The sequence below is a fragment of the Aythya marila genome (assembly GCF_965140915.1).
Source record: "Aythya marila genome assembly, chromosome: 2".
NCBI lineage: Eukaryota > Metazoa > Chordata > Aves > Anseriformes > Anatidae > Aythya > Aythya marila.
Window position 1 is genome coordinate 44708372 of NC_139043.1, and position 19848 is coordinate 44728219.

Sequence of the window (19848 nt, forward strand, 5' to 3'; positions counted from 1 at the left end):
TGGCTAATGTTATTTGGACAGTATAGGTTGTTCTTTAAATAAATGTTTTAAAAGTGGTTTGCATAAGAACAAAGAATAAAAGATGAAGGTGGGTGTTTTTGTACTGAATAGCAATGATGTATCTGGATCACTGCAGAAGCATTACTGAATTATCAGGCTGGGTGGAGGAGAATGGCTCTTGCATCTCATTTTGGCTCTCACGAGGCACCACTTCTTGTCTAAGGCCTTGTTCTGAGTACAGACTAACACCTTTGCACTTAATCCTGCTCCCATCGAAACTGATGGGAGACTGCTTATCGAGGAAAGCAGATGGCAGGACAGCGAGCCTGCGTGAATACATTCAACTTAAAAGGATGCAGTATAGGGTTTTCCCTGTTCAAGTGTCAGGCATTGTAAAGGGGATCTTCCTTATCGCTCAGCAACAGATACAAGGAAGACTCTCTCATGTTACTGTAGTATTTCCTAAATCTGCAGAAACAGCAGACTTTGCATTTTGGGCAGATGGGCTGTGGGCCTGCTCTGCTCCTCTGTAGACACAGTGTCCTTGTACCGATGACTTCCAGTAGGAAATTCCACACTGCCCACCCTGGCCTGGACAGCTTGGAGGAGGAGAAAGTCCTGTGGTGGTGGTGGTTATCTCCCAGTGAAACAGCAACAAGCTAGGGAACCCATCAAGCTGTTTGTCATGTACCATATATAGTATGATTTTTGCAAATTTTATGTAAAATACATGTATTGCACTCACACTATCTGTATAAAGCATCATCAAGAAGATCAGGTTTCAGAATAATAAGAACAGTAGCTCATGGGGAACAAATATATATCCAGTAGAAATCAGCCAAGCTAGTAATTTTGCTAATAATTCTTATATTTAGTTTTTCTGAAATATACTAAGATCAGTGTGGCTAGAAAATAGGTTGTACCTCTTTAAATGAACCTACTTTCGTTGTAGCCTTGCAAAGCCCAGAGGGTATTTTTTTAATAATCCTTAAATGGTTCTTGTTAAAAAAGAAGTGAAACTAAAGGGTATTTTGGGATGTAGCATTTTCTTTAAATACATTCCTTGCGTGTGGGGAAATCTGATTGTTTGTACCATAGATGCTCAGGCCCCATTAATGCATCTTTGTGTGCTTCATTTGTATGCAAGTTCAAAAGGTGATTGCATCTTAACAAAAGGTGTAAAAAAGAATAATTGATTCTTAACATGTCTTAAAATGCAGAGTGCAAGCACGCTGCAACCATTGTGAGTAAGGAAGAGTGAAAATTTGATTGAGAAATAAGCCAGAAGTTTTTATTCTGACCACTTTCTGAAGTGTTCAACACCCTGCATGTGTATCCAGGGGATTTAAAATGTTCTGTAAATGCAGTCTGTACCTTCCATAATAAATAAATAAATAAACAAACAAACAAATAAATAAATAAATAGGCTTAGCCTCTTATCAGTGAGATTAAGACTTGGAGAACCAGATCTTCGAATTTACTGGGATTGTGGGCGAGATCCTGCTTAGTGCTTAAAAGTGTTTTGAACATGTGCAATATACTTCTGAAAAGCAGCGAAGCATATGGGGTTTGAATGTTGATAGAGCAATATCTTTGCTGCAGTTTGGAAGAGGGAGATGGTGACTTTGTTTTTAAATGAGAATTTCCCCAGCCTAAGCTAATTTCTGGTGTAATATTGTCAAAGTTAGTATGGTAAACTAGTATGGTCTTCAGGATTACTTCAGTTATAGCAATTACTTAGGTGATTTTATGCCCATAAACGTGTTTTGGGAGCCATGTTTTACACACTTCGTTTTTTCTTAGAATTGGATTGTTTATACTACTTCTGTGTTTATTTGATAGTAAATTATTTAAAACAAATTGCAATAGTGCTTCAGTATTTGAGGCAAGTTGGAAATTAGCCTCTAGCACCATAATCAACAAAAGCAGAATTTTTCAGGGCAAAATTTTTTTTCCAATCCCTTCGAGGAAAGAGAGGCGGGATTATGTAAGCAAGGCAGTCTCAATCAATTTCCTCCACAAAGTTTCCCATGAACTGCAAATGTGTCTTCAGTAATCGAATGTGTGTTAATTAATCCCAAACTCTACTTAAATGGTATCAATGTTCAAAAAGAGGAGATAGTAGGTCTTGTTTCTGAGGAAGGAGATGTAGTGTTGATTTGTATTTTATGTTCTTGCCTCTAGTGCTTGGGCAGAAGCAAGCTTTGAGGGCATGTATGAGCAGAAATTTGAATGTAAGACTAGACTTGAAAAAAAAAACAAAACCAAAAACCTCCTTCCTTAAAATCCATTCAAAATCTACCATCATCAAGTATACATTAACTTATGCTAACCATTTGCTTTGATTCCCCCTCCCCCCTAAATTATTAACAGTCATTAGTATGTTTCCCCAGGCAGTCCTTCACTGATACATAGTACTTCCCAGCTGATTTTATTTAAAATACAACTTGTATTTCCCCAATGCCTATTCAGAAGATGTAATACCTAATCTACAAAACATCCTCCAGAACAAGGGAGAAAATTTCTCTCTGTACTCCTCCCTCACAGAAGTTTCTGTTTTTCCTGCCATGTGCTGCCTGTACATAGAAAATTTCTGTGGGACCAGAAAATGGGGTTATCTAGCACCTTCCCCTAAAGATAAGACTGCTGTTGGGCCTGAGCATCACCCTGCCCAGAGGTTTCTGTGCTCCAGGATCTGGCACTGATGACAAGGACTGCACCCCAAACGGCTGCTGTCGTGTCGTGGAAAGCAGCCACGCATTGCCTGGTGTGATTAAAAAGGTCGTTGAAGTAGCTTCATTCATGACTCTCCCTGCATTGGTACATTTCCCTGTGCTTTTTCAGATGAGCTGTACCATCTCCAGCCTAACTTTTGTCGAGATACATCCCGACCCAGTGAGTCGGCGCTAATTCTCTGCTGTGACCGCCCTAGAATCCCCTTAGTGAAAGAGAGTGCTGTTTCTCCCTGCCTTAACTGCACAGCGGTTGATATGCAAACATTGTTTCGGACCGAGGTTTTGAAATATTGATGCAAGAGAAAGCACACAGATTGTCTCGGTCCATCCTCGTGCAGGCTTGACTCAGCCGCCTTTGTGCATATGGGACCTGGGGTGGAAGTGAAAAGGTCAGCATGACTGGCTTTCTTTTTTTGGGGGAGGCTGCTGACTTTTAACACGTTGCGTAGGACATTTGCTGGGATGATATTACTCACGATTTCATTAAAGTAATATCCAAACGCCATCATCTGCTGTTCACTTCTCGTGCTGCATTGGCTTAAGCAGAGCATGAAGCCCACCTGCGTGCCATGCAGGACGGCTGCTTGCAGCTCCTGGGGCTCTGCTGCTGCCCTTTGCATGTGACAGCGGTTTCAGCCAGAGCTGTTTCATGGGGAAGAGAGAAAACTGACCATGCAAATAATATTCTTGAGTCTTTTATTGATTTTCATGTGTACTGAGTGGTCTCTCTTGTTCCCTTCAAACCTCTCCCTCAAGGCTGCTTTTCTGTTTGCACCTTTGTGATGGCAAACTCACGATCTGTGTGTTCTTCAGCAGTTCCTTAAAAATAAACCTTCCTGATGTGTTGATTTGATATAAAATGGTCTCAGTGGCCTGGGGCCTGCGTGTGAGCTTTCGGAGATGTGGGAAGAGGGGGCTGTGTATTCATACCATCTCTCGCACAGGGCTGAGCTGTGCAGGCAGCTCCCCCAGCACGCTCGTTCCAAGTACGAATGCGGATAGAAACAGCTTGCTCTGACACGATGGTGGCAGATTGATGAATTTGGCTTGGTTTTATCTGAGCTGTGACAATCACTGGGACCGTTACGGTGGCAATGGAACAACAGGGTCCTCGCTCAAACATTACAAAACCCATGGGGAGAGCACGGTCTGTATGGGAGCACTGGGGTACCCCAAGCAGCAGGCAGCGCTTTGTGTGTCACTGCTGTGGGTCAGTTTGTGTGGGTTTTGGGGAAATATATTGAAGATACTGTATCTGTTCTATACAGCCATGTTTTCTAGAAATGTAAGCAGTGATGGTGGGATTGCCAACATTAACTCTTCCATATGCTGCCTTGTGTTTTCTCTGCCCCTTTTAGGGTGTCGGACCATCACCGCCTTGGCATGAGCCACAGCACAGTGGGGATGAGACACCCCAAGGCCCTGAAAGCTCTGGGCTGTTTGCAAAAGTTTAATTCCCTTGTTGGAAATGAGTAAGAATAAACCACTTGGGGTTGGTGATGTTTTCCTGTTCTTTACATGATTTCTTTTGCTGTGAGAAATGAAGATGTTGCAAACAACCCATCTGCGTTTTTGCAACACCTCCTCTGTTCCTTGATTTTTTTTATTTTGTTGGTGTCACTTTCCATGTTTATACTATTTTCAAATGTTTGTGTCACTCTCTTTTTCCTTTTTTTTTTTTTTTTTTTCTCAGTTACTTTATATTGTTTGGAAGAGCTTGAATACTTGTGTTTCCCTCCTTTTTCACCTCAAGGAACGTGAATTTTTCTCTTCTTATGCTTTGCTGAAATCTTCTTTTGATTTTCAGTCTCAAAGGAAGCTTCTCCACCGAGTATAAGAACTACTTGCTTATTTTTATTTTGTTGGTATTGTTTGCAGAGTCTTTTAACAAAAATAGGGTTAAATTTAAAAGTGACACTTTTGAGGTGGAGATGTGTTCCTCACCTGTTGGAAATGACCTGCTACCCACCCAAAGGCAGTGAGGAAGGGGTTCAGCACAGTTGGTATGATTTGAAGGGCCTCAGCTGAGCCAGTTGACCCTTTTTGCCTGATTTTTCCCATATGGGTAGCGTGGTCTGTGTGTCCTGCTGGGAGGGAAAAGACAAAATAAGATGGTTTTCCTTTGGAATGAGGAGGGAATGCGGTGTGAATCTCTCTTTGGGGTTGTTTTTAATTTTGTATTTCTTCGCTGCTGCCCACAGAAGGGCTTTCAGCTGTGCCTGAGGAAAGTGAGGTGAGGAAAGCGAGGAAGGCTGGGGCTAAAAAGGAACCGAGCTCCTTCCCACCCACACGACGAGGACACGGCTTCGGGATGCCTTTTTCTGCCGCATCCAGCATAGGTGCACCAGCTGCCACACAATGGGAACCTGGCCTTCATTCCTGTTTCCCAGCTTGCTGAAAGCCTCTTATTTTTGCAAGTAAAACAATAATTAGGAAGAGAAAGGACCTGCAAGGTGCAGGCGGCGTTCCCTCACACCTGCGCTTCCAACAATTTGGCTTGGGGGAGCTTGGGGGGTGCCGGGCTAAGGGGAGGGGAGGTAAAAAATAAAAAATAAAGGAAGAGAAGAGGAGAGGAGGGCGAAGAAAGGAAGGAAGGAGGGAGGGGGAAGGAAGAAGAGAGGAGGGGGAAGGAAGGAGGGAGGAGGGAGGGAAGGGAAGAAGGAAGGAAGCCAGCCCGCAGTTCCTCCTCGCACAAAGAGCCGGGGGCTGCGGCCGGGGAGGGGTTTCCCGGAGGCGGGGCCGGGCTCGAGGTGTCCCCGGCGGTGGTGGCCGTGTCCCTGTCGCTGTCGGTGTCGTCGGTGTCGCTGTTGGTGTCGCCGCCGGTTGCCGCCGCCATGGAGCCGGGGTCCAGGCGCGGTCGCGGCGGCGCCGCCGCCGAGGAGGGCCCGCGGCCCAAAGAGGAGGAAGAAGAAGAAGAGGAGGAGGAGGAGGAGGAGGAGGAAGAAGAGGTGGACCCCCGCATCCAGGTGAGGGAGGGCAGCTCGTCCCCTCGGCGGTGCGGGGAGAGAGGAGGGGGAAATGAGCACGCTGCGGGCTCCTCTCGCCGTTTAGCAGGCGGCGGCTGCCCTCCGTGCCTGCCAGCACCGCTTCCTGAGCGGCTGGACCCCAAATCCTAAATCCCAAATCCCCCCGGGCAGACAGACAGACGGACAGACTGACAGCCACCCCGTCTCCCTTCCCTCCCCCGTCAGCCTGGCTTGCGGGGTTCACCCGCGGCTGCCTGGCGGAGGAGCCAGGCCTGCAGCCGAGCTGCCTCAGCTGCTGCCGGCCTCATTTTTATTTTTTATTTTTTTATTTTTTTGCTGGTTTTGGCTAAAAAAAATAATATTAATAAAAAAAAAATAGGGTGCCATGCTTGCTATGAGCACGGGAACTTTTCCTAGCCCGGCAGCGGGAGGCGGTTCAGGTCGCTTCTGCTTCAGCAAACGTGGGTGTGCGGGGCTGTGCCTCCCAAATCCTGGGGGTTGGGGGTGAGATCTGACCTCCAAAAACAGGAGGGTTGTTGGATTAATCCCCCTCTGATCATAGCCGGAGACATCGCTGCAACCTTGCAGGGGATCGCCAGCTCGAGCGCCCATCGGTTTTGCTGTTTGCAAATCGAGTAAGCCTTTAGTTATAGAGACACCCCAGCTGAAGCAGGTAGGATCGCACACATAACGTGCTGCTCAAATAATTAAAGCTACTGGAAGCTGCTCCCCAGGGTTGCTTGTTGTGGTAGGAAAGTCATTAACGGCGAGCTCTGTTTTTATGGTAACTTCGTTCATGCCAACGCCACCCCTAGTAAATATTTATTCAAAGGATTTAGCACCTCTGGTTTTTGCTGCTAGAGATCAAAATGCTGGCACGAAGGCAGGCTAAGTAAACACAATCATACGTCCCATTGACTGGTTTTATTACAGAAAGGTTTGCCAAAACCCAGAGTAAAACGCTTTTCATGTGTTTCATATGAATGCTGTGCTTTAGCTGGACTTACTGTGACAGCAAAAAGGTTATGCTATTTTTATTTTTTTTTTGGGGGGGGTTGTATCTCACTGGAAACTAGCAGATGCTCACTATGTTGATCAACAGGACAGACATTATTGTACCTTATGTTTATTTTTTCTAGCGAGGAATAGCCCAGAACAGGAAACACACTACCTTAAAATAAAACTGTAGAGCTTCTCTGATTATTTTTCTTGTAAGCTGCAGAATAGAAGACAAAGTTATTCTAAGTGTCTCAAGTTTTCCTGTTTTCATTAAACATGTAAGCCACGGCCCTTGTGAACTTTCTGTTGGGATGCTGAATGACCATTCTCAGAAACATTTTTCCCCCCAGGTTTCTTAACACACGTTTAACATTTTCTATCTTTCTTTCCAGGGCGAGCTGGAAAAGTTGAATCAATCTACAGATGATATCAATCGGAGAGAGACGGAACTGGAGGTAGGGAATTCATCCTTGCATTTTCCTTCTCTGCACGCTGGGTTTTGTGAGCAATAGAAAAATATTTTTGTGTGGGTTCCCTCCTGAATTGTGTCATCTGGATTGGTTATTTGGCTACAAGGAACTGTTGGTAATTTTCAAAGCTGTAAACTGAGATAACAGCTGGAACAGAGAGAGAGAGAGAGAGAGAGAGAGAGAGAGAGAGAGAGAGAGAGAGAGAGAGAGAGAGAGCGCGCGAGGTAGAGGGATGCTGACAGTGAGTGGTGCACACAACCTCCCCCATGGCCAAACCCTATTTTTAGGTTTTGAAACTAAACTTAGACAAGTTCTGTTTTTACAAGTAACTGTTTTAGGTTTGTGTTCTTCTGATTATGGACAGTGAAAGTGTGTTTGTTTGAAAGATCTTTGGCATCCAAGTACCTGCCAGGATCTCCTGACTTTTGTTTGGTTGTTTGTTTGTTTAAGCTTGTCAGTTTTGCCTTTTTTTTGTTTGTTTTTTTTTTTTGACATTTAAAAATCCAATAGTAAGTTATTGAGTGGTTGTTTCTAAGTTTGAGTTTGAGCCACTTGGTCGTTATTCTGGAAGGCTTGGTGTTGTTGATCTAATACCAACTCAGAATTAACTGGCATACTTGAGCATCTAAGTTATGTTAACTGCAAAACAAAAGATAAAACCTGTGGAAGTATAAGGTGAATATGTTGTTAAAGGAGAACTAGCATAAAATGCTACTTTAGATCCTAAATAATTTTGATAACATAACATTTTGAATGCTGTATCAAAGCACATCAAGATTGCATATACTCTAAAAGTACACCTTTATATATATCTATTCTCTATCTAAAAAATGTCAAGGTCTTGGTTGTGGTTTTTTTTTTTTTTTTTTTCTTTATAAGTGTATTTTCCTGAGATGGGAAGCATGGGATGGGTACCTGAAGCACTTTGAAGTTATTGGAGTAATGCCACTGTATGCACCAAGCAGAGCAGCAAACAGGCAATAAATTGTTAGGAAGCTGGTGGGGTGACAGCTCACTGGTGTGGCCTCACCTTGAATATTGTACGCAGTTCTGGGCTTCACAGTATAAAAAGGATGTCAAGGTACTTGAAAGTGTCCAGAGGAAGGCAACAAAGCTGGTAAATGGGCTGGAAGGCATGTCCTGTGGACACTTGGGTTGTCCAGTCTGGAGAAGAGGAGGCCAAGAGGTGAAGCAGAGAGGGAGGTGCCAGTCTCTGCTCCCTGATCACTGAGGACAGGACGTGAGGGAATGGCACAAAGCTGTGCCAGGGGAGGTTTGGACTGGACATGAGGAAAAATTTCTGCACTGTGAGGGTGATCAAACGCTGGAACAGGCTGCCTAGCCAGGTGGTTGATGTCCCAAGCCTGTCTGTGTGCAAGAGGCATTTGGACAATGCCCTCAACAGCATGCTTTAACTCTTGGTTAGCCCTGAAGTGGTCAGGCGGTTGGACTCGATGATCTCTGCAGGTCCCATCCAACTGACCTGTTCTGTTCGACCGGGCAGGATGCAGCGGTCCCTGAACTCGTCACGTGGCTGTCTTCTTCTCCCTACCTCTTTCCATTTTCTGTGCTTTCTGGCATGTAGATCACGAATTTATTGGCAAATAAGCTTCGCGGAACGGAGGACTATTTGTTATGCGAAATTAAACTATATTTCAGATGTGAAAATTGTTCTGTGTCACTACATTGATTTAAATTTTAGGAGTGAACTTTAAAAAAAAAAATAAAACACACAGTATGCTAGTGGATCTGTTTAGTCACAACAGTCCCAATTAAATTGGCCCCGAGTCTCCTCAGGAGCAGTGCTAGCTATATTTATATCTATATATCTATATATAGATAAGTCTTTGCAATCTCCTTATTTCATGCTGAGGTACTGAAATTGAAAGATGGTGCCATGGATAGTTGCCTGGATTTCATTCATCTTGTCGTAACCTTGCGCTGAGGACGTATTATGAAGCAGGTAGAATAGTAATAATAATGCAAATGCATCCTCATGAAGTAAATCCCAATGACTTGAAGATGGGATTTTACTGCTTGATTGAAATTATTCATGTGTTCAAGTGTTTGTAGAGTCTGGAGATTTGTAGCTACTACGCGAGAGACACATGCTGAGCTCTAAAAGGCTGAAAGGCCCTTGGATGTATCACTGTAAATGAAATTGCAGCGTTTCCACATCAGCTTGGTTTTATGTTGTTGTTTACCTTACTTAGTCAAAGAAATACTAGGTGTCAGCACAGAGAACAATTACACGATGCTTTCTACCTCTGTGTTATTAAATGTTGACTGCAGATCTGAATTGTACTCACTGTAAGCAACGTTTGATGGATTAAATTTAAGATACCATCAACAGTATGTTTTCATGAAAGTTTCCCTTTCACTTTTCATCTGAAGTCTTACTGGATTGAAGCCAGTTTGTAGCATCATGGATCATTTTTAATCCAGGAAGATTTGTGTTGCTTTTGATCTGCTCTGATCTTGAGGACAAATGCAGTTGGGTGATGTAAGGCCTAAATTTATATACATCTTGATACATGCGTTTTAAATGGGCTTGAACATTTCTGGAGGAAAGATATTTTACCCCTCCCCCTACAATATAATAATAAAAAATTCCACATTTTCATTCCAGACAAAAAAAAAAAAGGAGAGCTCTGCCAAGCAGCTCTGTAGGATAAATCCAGAGCTTGGAAGGGGGAATTCAGAATGGGGATTGCTCTGTTTCAAAGACAAATCCTTGAATGCTGCTTCAGAACGTGGGCTTTGGGGAGAGCCACACCAAGTTTGGCTTTGAAGATTTGCTGTTTTGACTGCTGCTAGCAGCTTTGGGCCCCTCTTGTTGCTCATTCCTAGTTTGTGGTGGTGTTGCCATTGCAAGATGTTTCATTAGAAGTAGTGCTTATTTTTCTTCTTCCAAACAAAGGAGTTACATCTATCCTATTCCATTCCATTATTGAAAATACGAAGCAAATAATACCTGATCATAGCTGACTTTAATGGGAACGCAATATCATTAGGCTATTTATATTACAGGAAGCCGACATCCGACGTCTTGTGGTATTACTTCGAGGTCCATTCATTCCCACTGCTGAGTATTTCCTGAATAATCTGAAAAAGCAACTGGAGCATTTGAGTGGAAGGTGTATGTCTTTGAAGGAAATTTAGAAAAAAACACAGCTATGATGGTTTTTGTGATTTGGTGTACTCCCTGATCAGCAGGAAGAGGAGCCTTGTGGCATCTGCTTTCTGTGAGACTGTCCTGGACTTCTGTAGGCTTGCACGAGTTGCTCTGACTTGGGCTGCTGCATGTGCCCACTCTCTCCAGTTTCCATTTACAGCAAAAGAGCTGTAGGTATGAAATGTTTGTAAAGTTTTACATGTGTGGAATGTGTTGAGGAGATATGCTGAAGCTGGCTGTATCTGTTCTTTTAGTTGATATAATTACTCGTTTTTTGCTCTTTTGACCTATCCCACTAAACCCTGGAGAAATACCCTGACCTGACGATGCTCGCAGCCTCTTCAGGACACATGGCCCTGATAAAGGGCACTGAGCGGCTGGTAGTTACATGGTGCATTAATGTATTGCCTGTTAATGAATCTTTGATTAGCCTTCATTTAAAATCCTCAACGCTGCTCACGCTAAGTGCAACGCCGAGCATTACTGACACAGCAAAATGGTGATGAAGGTCCTCCAGGGGATTTAACACTTGGCTTTCCTAGCGTCCCTGTCTGTTTGAAGCCTCTGTGAGGAGATGCAGGAAACATCTTGCAGTGGAGATGTGAGTACGTTTTGACTAAATGGATATTAGAGCTGCACTTTACTACTGGGGCTTTTTTCCTGCCTGCTGGAAATGTGTCTCCATCAGAGCTCGGATCAGAAGTTGCGAATGTACTCGGCTGTGTGGGTGAGTCATGCACATTTGTGAACTCATCCGTGCCTTCGACCACCTCTCCAAAGTGCAGTTCAGATGCAGGAGATTCATCGAGGGTCCCTCTGGCAGCATCGTGGGGAGAGTAATCCTGCCCGTAGCATTAACGTGACCGCTGGAATCCCAGCAATCTCAGAGTGTGGTTTATGTCAGAGGGAGCTTTTGTGCAGCTGGAGCTGCGAGCTTGCCAATGTTTGTTGAGGGGTGGTGATCGCACACGAAAACTCGATTCAGCCACGCTTGTTGGAGGCAGGGCTTGGTTAGGATCCTGCTTCTATGCTTGCCTAGATCCTCTGGTCCTGATCTGCGAGGCTTTGTGCTAATTTTAGGCCTGGGCTTACCCTAAAGGTTACTCTGGGTTGGTGTTGTACAGAGTCACAGGACAGGGTTGTATCTGCCGTGCTGCTCCTTCCCCTGCGAGCCTTGTCAGCATTTAAACTCCTCTCAAAAGGGGAAGGGTCCTTTTATCAAATTCCTCCTCAATGTACTTCTTTTCTCAGGGTAAAGCTCGAGATTTTGACCGCATTCCACATAAGAATTTTTAATTTTTTTTTTTTTTTAAACCCTCAGCCTTCCAAGTTTTAGAAGAATGGCCTGTCAGCTGCAGGAATCTCATTCTGACCACGCCTGCTCGGGCTGGGGAAGCTTATCTGTAGAAACATCCGCCGCCTTATCAGCAGCCCCGTGCAGCATTTTCCAGTGTCCCAGAGAAGAAAAGGGAGGAGCAGCTCCGTAGCCGTTTTTGCTGCTGTCTTTTGGAGTGTGATATACATGCGTGATGGATTTGTGCAGCACTAGCAGCTCTTTCCGTGTCTATAATTCGCTTGTTTCCTTAGGAAATGGCTCCTGCACGTGGACTGTGCATTGCTTTTGTTGTTTTGCCTTTTGCTTTTTGTCTGTGGGTGAGTAAGGCAAGGCTTCTTCCTCCGCTCTGACTCTGGAAAGATTTTGTCACCTGAGTGAGTCAAAGGGCTTTGCTTGATTCACGGCCTTGAAGCAGAAAAGGGCTTCTAGCTGAAGGGAGGAGTTCAGCAGAGAAAATCTGCTTTGGAAGGAGCACCCGGTTCCTCTCCCGGCCTGCCTCCCTCGGCCTTTTTTTAAGAGGACTAAAAGGCAAAAAAAATCAGATTGTATTTGTAGTCTCTACCTGTCCGCAAGCAGGAGGTTAAAACAACTTCCAAATACCAATTTATGTTGTTTTTAAATGGCAAATTAATAGCTGGAGAGAAAAAGAAAAGGGTTTGAGGATACCCATTTCCTTTGATGGGCAGAGATGGTGATTTGCCTGTCACCTGGCATCTAACACCAGCTCATCACCATCACTCATCAGGAAGGAAAAACAAGCACGCTTTATCCTTCAACAGGTGCGTGTGAAGTGCAGAACTTTAGTTTTGTTTCTTTCCACCTTTTTTTTGCAACAAAAGCGTTTAAGGGACGGAGGTCTGGCACGCTCCCTAAAACTGCCCCTGTAAAATCAACCACGTGGGAGAAAAAGGCGAAGGATTTCCAGGGAGGAAGCGGAGCTCTTGCGGCCGCTAGAAGAAGACGTGGAGAAGTAAATTGCAGTTGTGCACATGATGCACGAAGCTCTGTGCCCGCTGGAGTGTGTGCATGACAAACACCTGTGTCAGAGCCTGGTTAGTAAGACTGCAATGCCAGAGGCAGGTGCAGCAAGCCCAAGGCTCCTGCTGCACGTGGTGCAGAAGCCTTGGTACTTCTGACCCCCCTGGTTTCAAGTCAGGAGAAAAAAATAGCTGCTGCACCTGTATTTCTTCTTCAAACCTCCCTGGTGGTGCCCACCGGGGGAGTTTTGTGCTGTCCCGAGGGGGCTGACTTCTGCAGGTGTTCTGGCAGCACGTGGCGGGGCTGCTGTGCTGTGTGGGTTTGTGATGGGAGCCGCTCGCTCTTGTGGTGTAGCGAGGGCTGAAGTGAAGGGCAGCTCGTGGGTTTGGTGTCGCTGCTTCTCAGAGAGCTCTGCTCCTGGTTGCAGTGTCTGAAGGAGCCTTTGGCTGCAGGGCTGATCCAAGCAGAGCGTCAGCATCTGTTTTTTGTCTCGTGCAGAAGGTGGCGGAGCCTGCAGGCTTGAGCTCGTGGCAATCGGGAGCCTGGGAATAAAGATGTCATTTTAAATACATCACGTAGCGGATGACATGGGTGTAAAGTTCCTGGGGCGTTTTGTTACTCATTATTCCTCTCCATAGGAAAAAATGAGGATGGGAGACCCCGTGTGAAGCTTCAAAATAGGAAACTGGCGTCTCTGGGGGGAAATGAGGACTGCAGCTTCACTCCTGTGCGTTCCTCAGCTGAAACTCCCCATCCTGTGTAACTCTCCTGTTCGGTGGGGCTGTGTCCGTGGTTTAACTCCTGCTTAAGTGTTTACAAGACCTGTGCCTGTTAGAGGATTAGTTACAGCTTTGTGATTTGTATGCGCCTCATCCCAGTTGGTGGGAGATCCGTGGATCCAGATGTTCCTGTGGGACTGCTCTCTGCGTGGTATTCTTGGGGTTTTATTGCCTGTTCTCTCTTCCTTTTGGATAAGTCTTTTTCACGTTGGTTAAGTGTAGATGTAATTACATGAATAATTTTGGGGCAGGTCTCTAAGCACAGATTTGTTAGCGATAATACACGGTTGCTGTTGACAGATCTCTTTGTTCCAAGTGCTTTTCTTCAGACGTGCAAACTGTTTTTTTTGGTAAATCGCTGCATATATCTGTTTCTCTCTAATTATTCACTTTCCACAACTAGTATCCAACCACACAGCTTTCACAAACCGAAAACCAAAGCTTTAGGTACGTTCATTTAGAAATGAATTTTTAAATGTTATTTAGGCATTTATAGGAAAATGTTTTCTTGTGAAATATCCTTCAGTACTTAGCATTTTTCTTGCAATATAGTCATCAGGCGTGCAGTCCTGTTTCAGTTTCTCGTGAAGTTCATATTGAGCAGTGAACCGTGTACCATCCAGTACTTTAATTGCAAGTATCTAACTTGTTCTCATTAAGAAACTCATTGACTTGGTAGATGTTGTTTGAAAGATACGCTTCGTACTATCACTGAGAAACTATTTCATTTTAAGAACTCCAATCCAGTCAGTAGTAAGTTAATGTGCGTTTAATTCTCCATTTTGGCCCTGCTACCCATTTAAGTGTTTTCTTAGAATAATTTGGAGCACTTTAAGAAACCAAAGCTATTTACACTGAAAAAAAAAATACGACTGATGCTGATTAAGGTTTTAGAGAAGACTGAAATGGAATGAGAGCAGCTTTTACTGAAGTATGTTTCTTTTTCTGTAAAACTAATGTATTGTTGCAGATTTTTCTGCTTCTGTGAGCAAAGTAGTAGGCTCCGATGTATTTTAGTTCTTCCAATGAATAAACAGTTGTGCATTCTAGAAATCCTCAGCAGTAATGACAAAAGCCTCCTGAATTAGAGCACTTCTTCAAGCCAGCTGCTTCCTGATTTATCAACGTGTCAGTCCAGCAGTCTGCCTAAATCCTGCTCTCTAATTAGAATTACGAGGCTTGTCAAGAGCTCACACAGCCCTTCATCTTGGTCTCCTTAAATTCTGGGCCAGGTCCCAGCCTGTATTTGCATCCCTCTGCAACAATCCCATTGATTTAGTTTGTGCTGGATGCTGAGATGGAAATCAGGATCGCTCTGCTTGAGGGTATGGAGGTTGCTGCAGATAAGCTGAAAAGATAATTACATAAAAAGGGCAACTCATCTAGTTTGGAAGTAGCTGGAATTCACTTAAATATAATAAATAATAATCAAATGGAAAGTAGGAGTCCTTATCCATTGATACAAAGTATAGCTGAAAAGATGGGCTTTGGTGCTGGAAAATCTTTCTGCAATGAAAAGCTGAAAGCTGCTGCTGCTCTTGCAGTAAGTAGGGTGCATTTGTGAAACAGAAAGAGGAGCCCACTGGAAAACGTCCCACTGCCACGTGGGATGGGTCTGGTTCTTCCTCCTGCAGAAAGCAGGTCCTGTCCATCCTCATCTGCGTTGTGAAGTGGTGTCTCTGCTGGGGGATGCTGCTGGAGGTGGGACACAGGCTAAGGTTTAAGAGGTGCTGGTCCCATCCGAGTGCCAGCTTGCTCGGTGGGGTTAGGCCCAGTTCTGTTTACTGAAAGGAGAGGCTCAGCGAGAAGGATTCTGGAAATTGTGTTGAAAACCCTTAGTAAATGTCTAGCTTTAAAATTTATAAAGCAGTTACAGGGAGACTTCTGGTAGGTGTCCTCTGGAAAGCGTGAGGACAGACTCTCATTTCTGTGAAGGTTATGCATGCTCCTGAGCAACCCTGAACTATGAGACGGTGCCGTAGATGAGATGTCCTTGCCACTTAACTGTCTCTCAGAAGTTGTAACACCCTGATTTGCTCCCCCACCAAGTCATTTACTAGCTATTCCTCCCTGAGAAATCCTACCAGAGGTGATGACTAGCACAGGCTATTGCGGGCTCTGTATAGAAGCTGTCTCTCTGAAGAACAACCTGAAGGTAGGAACAAACGGGCAGAAATAAAGTTTAAAGTTCTAATCTTTGTCCTTTCTTCCCTTTTTCCTGCTCTGCAACGTTTCGAAGGACGCACGCCAGAAGTTCCGCTCCGTGCTGGTCGAAGCAACGGTAAAACTGGATGAGCTGGTGAAGAAGATTGGGAAAGCTGTAGAAGACTCTAAACCTTACTGGGAAGCTCGGAGGGTGGCCAGGCAGGTGAGAACTTTCTGCCTTATAAGCTTATGCTGGAGAGCACACAGCGATTGCAGCGCTCCCCTGCTATTAATAACGTCCTAAGCGTATGTACTCGGCTGACACCGTCTGTGTCTTGAGTTGCACGTTGGCCGTGTGAATCGATGGCAAAGTGTGTTTCTTCACAGCCACAGCTGCACGTATTCTTCAGGCCACGGACAGCTACAGCAGACGTGAACTATGAATAGCAGCAAGCTCGTGCTGTTCTCTCCTCATTACGAATGGCCTTTCAGAGCCTCGCTCTGTCCTATCAACAGCTATAATTGTTTGAAAATATAGTGTAGGCATTGTGTGGCTACTTTTCCTTAAAGCAAAACGCTGAGCGGATAAAAAGCTGCAACTGGAAGCTTGTGAGATGTCAAGCAGCTTCTCACCTGAAGGATAAAGTAGCTGAGAGTTGAACATGATGGCTTGGGGAGTGCTTCTGCTTGGCATCTCTGATGGGTTCTGCTGGTGTCTGAGGCTTTTTCATGTTTTATTTCTTCCAGGGAGAGGCTGTCCTCGAGTGCTGTTGCTATTTTTCTCTCATGGCAGGGAGGACAGAAGGAGGGGGAAGTGTTGCTTGGGGTTGCTGCTTCTGTGCTGAGCTGGAAATGTGCGTGTTGTAATCAGTAGCTGGGTAACCAGGATGTGATTGTGTTCATGGGAAAAGTGAAAGAAAGGTGGGGCAACATGTGAAAGGTGTTGAGAAGAAAAAAAAAAAAGACAGGAGGAGGATTTTGCTTATAAAAATAAGTAGGGGATGAGTGTTGGTGTATGCCAGGAGGCAGAAAGTAAACTCACCAAGTAATAGAAAAAGGGGGAGGGAAAAGAATACATCCTTGGAGCAGGGCACAGAAAAGTGAGGTGGCCTCATGCAGGCCTTATGCTTTGAAAGCTGATGAAGCAGGAATTGGGCTGATGAGGTGTGTCACACAAGAAAATAGGGACTTTGCTTGTCCTTTAAATTGCACAGCATTTATTTGGAGCTGTCATCTCAAGCAGTGAAGATGATGTGTGGGGATTATTAGACTTAATCCTTGAGACTAGTAAAAGCATGGTAAAAAGTAAAGTCTGCTTCCAAGCAAAGCGTGGTATCTACTGCTCATCAGTAACTGTTCTGCAAGCAGTCCTTGCCCACAGGGCCTAGTGCCTGGGGTAGAGATAAACCAGTAGTAGTGATCTGGAGGAAGAGAGTAAGTTGGTAACGAAGCAAGAACAAGGATTTGATTGTTTATATTGTGTTAATTAGGATGTCAAAACAAAACAAAACTGACCCTGTCTCACATATGATCTCATACTTTTTTATTTTTACCATAAATAGCTATGGAAGGTACAGAACGCACAGGACTTCAGGAGTTATACTTGGAAAAGTCAATGGTAGAAATCCATACTCTGCAGTACAAAAAAAATCAGATGACTTTGAGGTTTGTAACATCAGGCACTGAGAGCAGTGAACTTTGTCATCTGTCCTGAAGCTGGCAGGAGATTATGTCCTAAAAGTGAAATTTCTTATTCCTACATCTTTGCTGCTTCTGAGATCAATTTGGTCGTACTATTTCAAAGGTGCTTTATGAGAGTACTAAAAAGCTGAAACAGCTTCGAGTCCTGAGACTGGCAAAATCACTACACTTGCCTTGGGCTTGTTAGAGAATACCGTTTTTTTTCTCCTATTTTTCTCCCAACTCGTTTTGTCATTAGCTAAGTTTAAGTGCTACTTATCCCTGATTTCCCCTTCCTACCATTCATTTGACTTTTTTGCATTTTGTGTTATGGAGCCAGTTGTGGAACAGAGCTCCCTCTTTGTATTTGCTCAGGAGAAAGAGCTGAAAGATCACCTCTGATTTCCCTTTGGCTCCTTGTCTAATAAAACATTGAAATACAAATTACGAGGGCAAAGAGGAGTGTTGGTGTTGAAGGACAGTGAACAGAGGATTTTTCTGGAAATGGGGAGATTGGAAAGATTGGTATCAGTTGTTAGTAAGGCATCTGCCCAAAGAGTTTTTGTAGTCTGTCTGTAGTCTAGGAAAGTTCAGTTTATTTGGGAGCAAATTGGGTGGGGATATGAAATGGAAGTACCAGAATATTAGTGTGTTTAGATGTAAGCCTGACATCTTTCTGTTACACTTTGATTCCTAAAATTGTGAAGAAATCACGGCAACAGCTCGATATCTTTCCACTCAAGTTTAGAAAAACACGTAGCTTATGAAGTTGCTTTCCTACCTGCTGTCTTTACAGCTATTTCAGAGCCATTAGGCTGCTTCTGAAAGCCCAGACAAAAGGTTCTGTGTAGCTGAAAGAGCTTTAATTAAACAATGAGGGATAAAATTGCACTGCTGTGCTTGTAAGAGAAAAGGAAGTGTAAATTTTTGTTTGTTGTTCTCAGTAAAGGGAAGTAAAAAATAAGGCCTGTAAATTGAAGTCTTCTGGGAACAAAGAACTGCATAATTAGAGAAACCTAGTTTGGCAGAAATGCGGGAGTTGTCCAGAGTTGCTTGCATTTAAGATGCCAGTTGTAGGGCAAGTTATCTGATAAAAGCTGTATTTAGTGAAACCAAGGAGGTTGCTTTCTCATGGCACCAACGTGATTCTCTTCTGGAAATATTGTTTAAACTATTAAAATAAAACACATTAAAATGGTACAAGGGCACTGATGTGGGGTCAGAAAAAAAAAAACGTCCTTGAGTCAAGTACTCCCTGGAGGAGCTTCAGGATCGTGAGTCCTTTCGTCTCTTCACCCTTTTCCCCATCTTGTGCAATCCTGTGTTGGCAGGAGGTGGGGAATTCAAAACAAATGAATTCTCCCATGCGAGAGTCCTGTAGCATCTTGCTTGTGTAACATGTGCCGAGAGAATTTCAGCGTGGTCTGTCTCAGGGTGGAACTTTGCTCTAGCAGAACAATGGGCCCTTGGTGTTGCCATTCCAGTGCTTTGTCCTCCGAAGCGGTGGCACGGGGAATCAGGATGCTGTCTGTTGGCACAAAAGCATTAATATTCAGCTTCTGCTGAGGCTGAAGCAAGAGCGAGCTGCTGCTCTTGACCCTGAAGATTTCGTGCAACTTCTCCAAAGACAACTTTGTGATTCCTTGTTGGGTCTCACAGTGGGTCTCTCGTGTGGACTACAGGGGTACCCTACTGTTTCAGAGCGTTTTGATGCAAATTAGTTGTTTAATCAAATTTTATTTTTCTACTGCAAGGACATTTTTGTATTTGGCATATTTTCTTTTTAAGGTTGTGCTTTGACTTATGCTGTAATGGCATCACAGAATATCCCGAGTTGGAAGGGATCCATAAGGTCCTGCTTCCCTATGTGACTAGTCTGAAAATTGGCCTCTTTTTTTCCCCAAATGTAATGGGGAAGAAGGGTGACATTGCCAGCAAACGTTAATAATGTAAACAAGTGTACGTTTTGAGCTTCTGAGGTAAGGAGTGTCTTAAGCCACAGTTGACTTAGCATTTTGCAGGGTTGGGTCTGGAAAGCTCCTATGCAATAGTGTCTGAGCGTGTGGTAAGAGCTTGAGGAGTGTGTTACCTCACTAGTGGTATCATGCACTGGGGCAGGATGCTGTGCTAAAACAAGTGTGGTCTATTGTGTAAGTCACCGGGCTGTTCAGAGTTGATCTTGTGTTGCTGCATGGCTTAAATATGTTACTTCATTTTTCTCTCGTTTTCTGTATAAAATGGAGCTGTCAAACTGCTGTGAGGCTGAGTTCATTAAGGGCAGTAAAAGCACTTTAGGGTGAAAGGTGCCATTAAAACACTGTTACCCATACATCATCACTTGGGAACTCAGGGACAAACCGAAGAGGAGAACTTGACTTCCCTGCTTTGCTTCTGATGGCAAAAAAAGTCGGATAAAAAAGTATTCCCCACCTCTACAAGTACAAAAACCTATGCATCAGTAGTGACCCTTACCAGAATAAAAGCCCTGGGAGTGTTGCTCTTAACGAAGCCTTCTCTCCCGTTACTGAGCTCTTTTTGCAGAGTGAGAAGTGATGTTTCAGTCCCTAGTACTGGCTCAGAGTGGG

The 19848-nt window shown here is 44.1% G+C and overlaps 1 protein-coding gene across 1 annotated transcript in view; it reads left to right on the top strand.

Moving 5' to 3' along the window:
* The first annotated feature begins 5510 nt into the window (after positions 1–5510).
* SH3BP5 (SH3 domain binding protein 5) overlaps positions 5511–19848 on the top strand; it is a 42208-nt gene continuing 27870 nt past the window's right edge. The window contains exons 1-3 of the mRNA XM_082752877.1: positions 5511–5701; positions 7093–7155; positions 15678–15806. Coding sequence (XP_082609003.1) covers positions 5570–5701; positions 7093–7155; positions 15678–15806 — 324 coding nt within the window. The 5' untranslated portion in view covers positions 5511–5569. The remainder of the gene's footprint in view (positions 5702–7092; positions 7156–15677; positions 15807–19848) is intronic.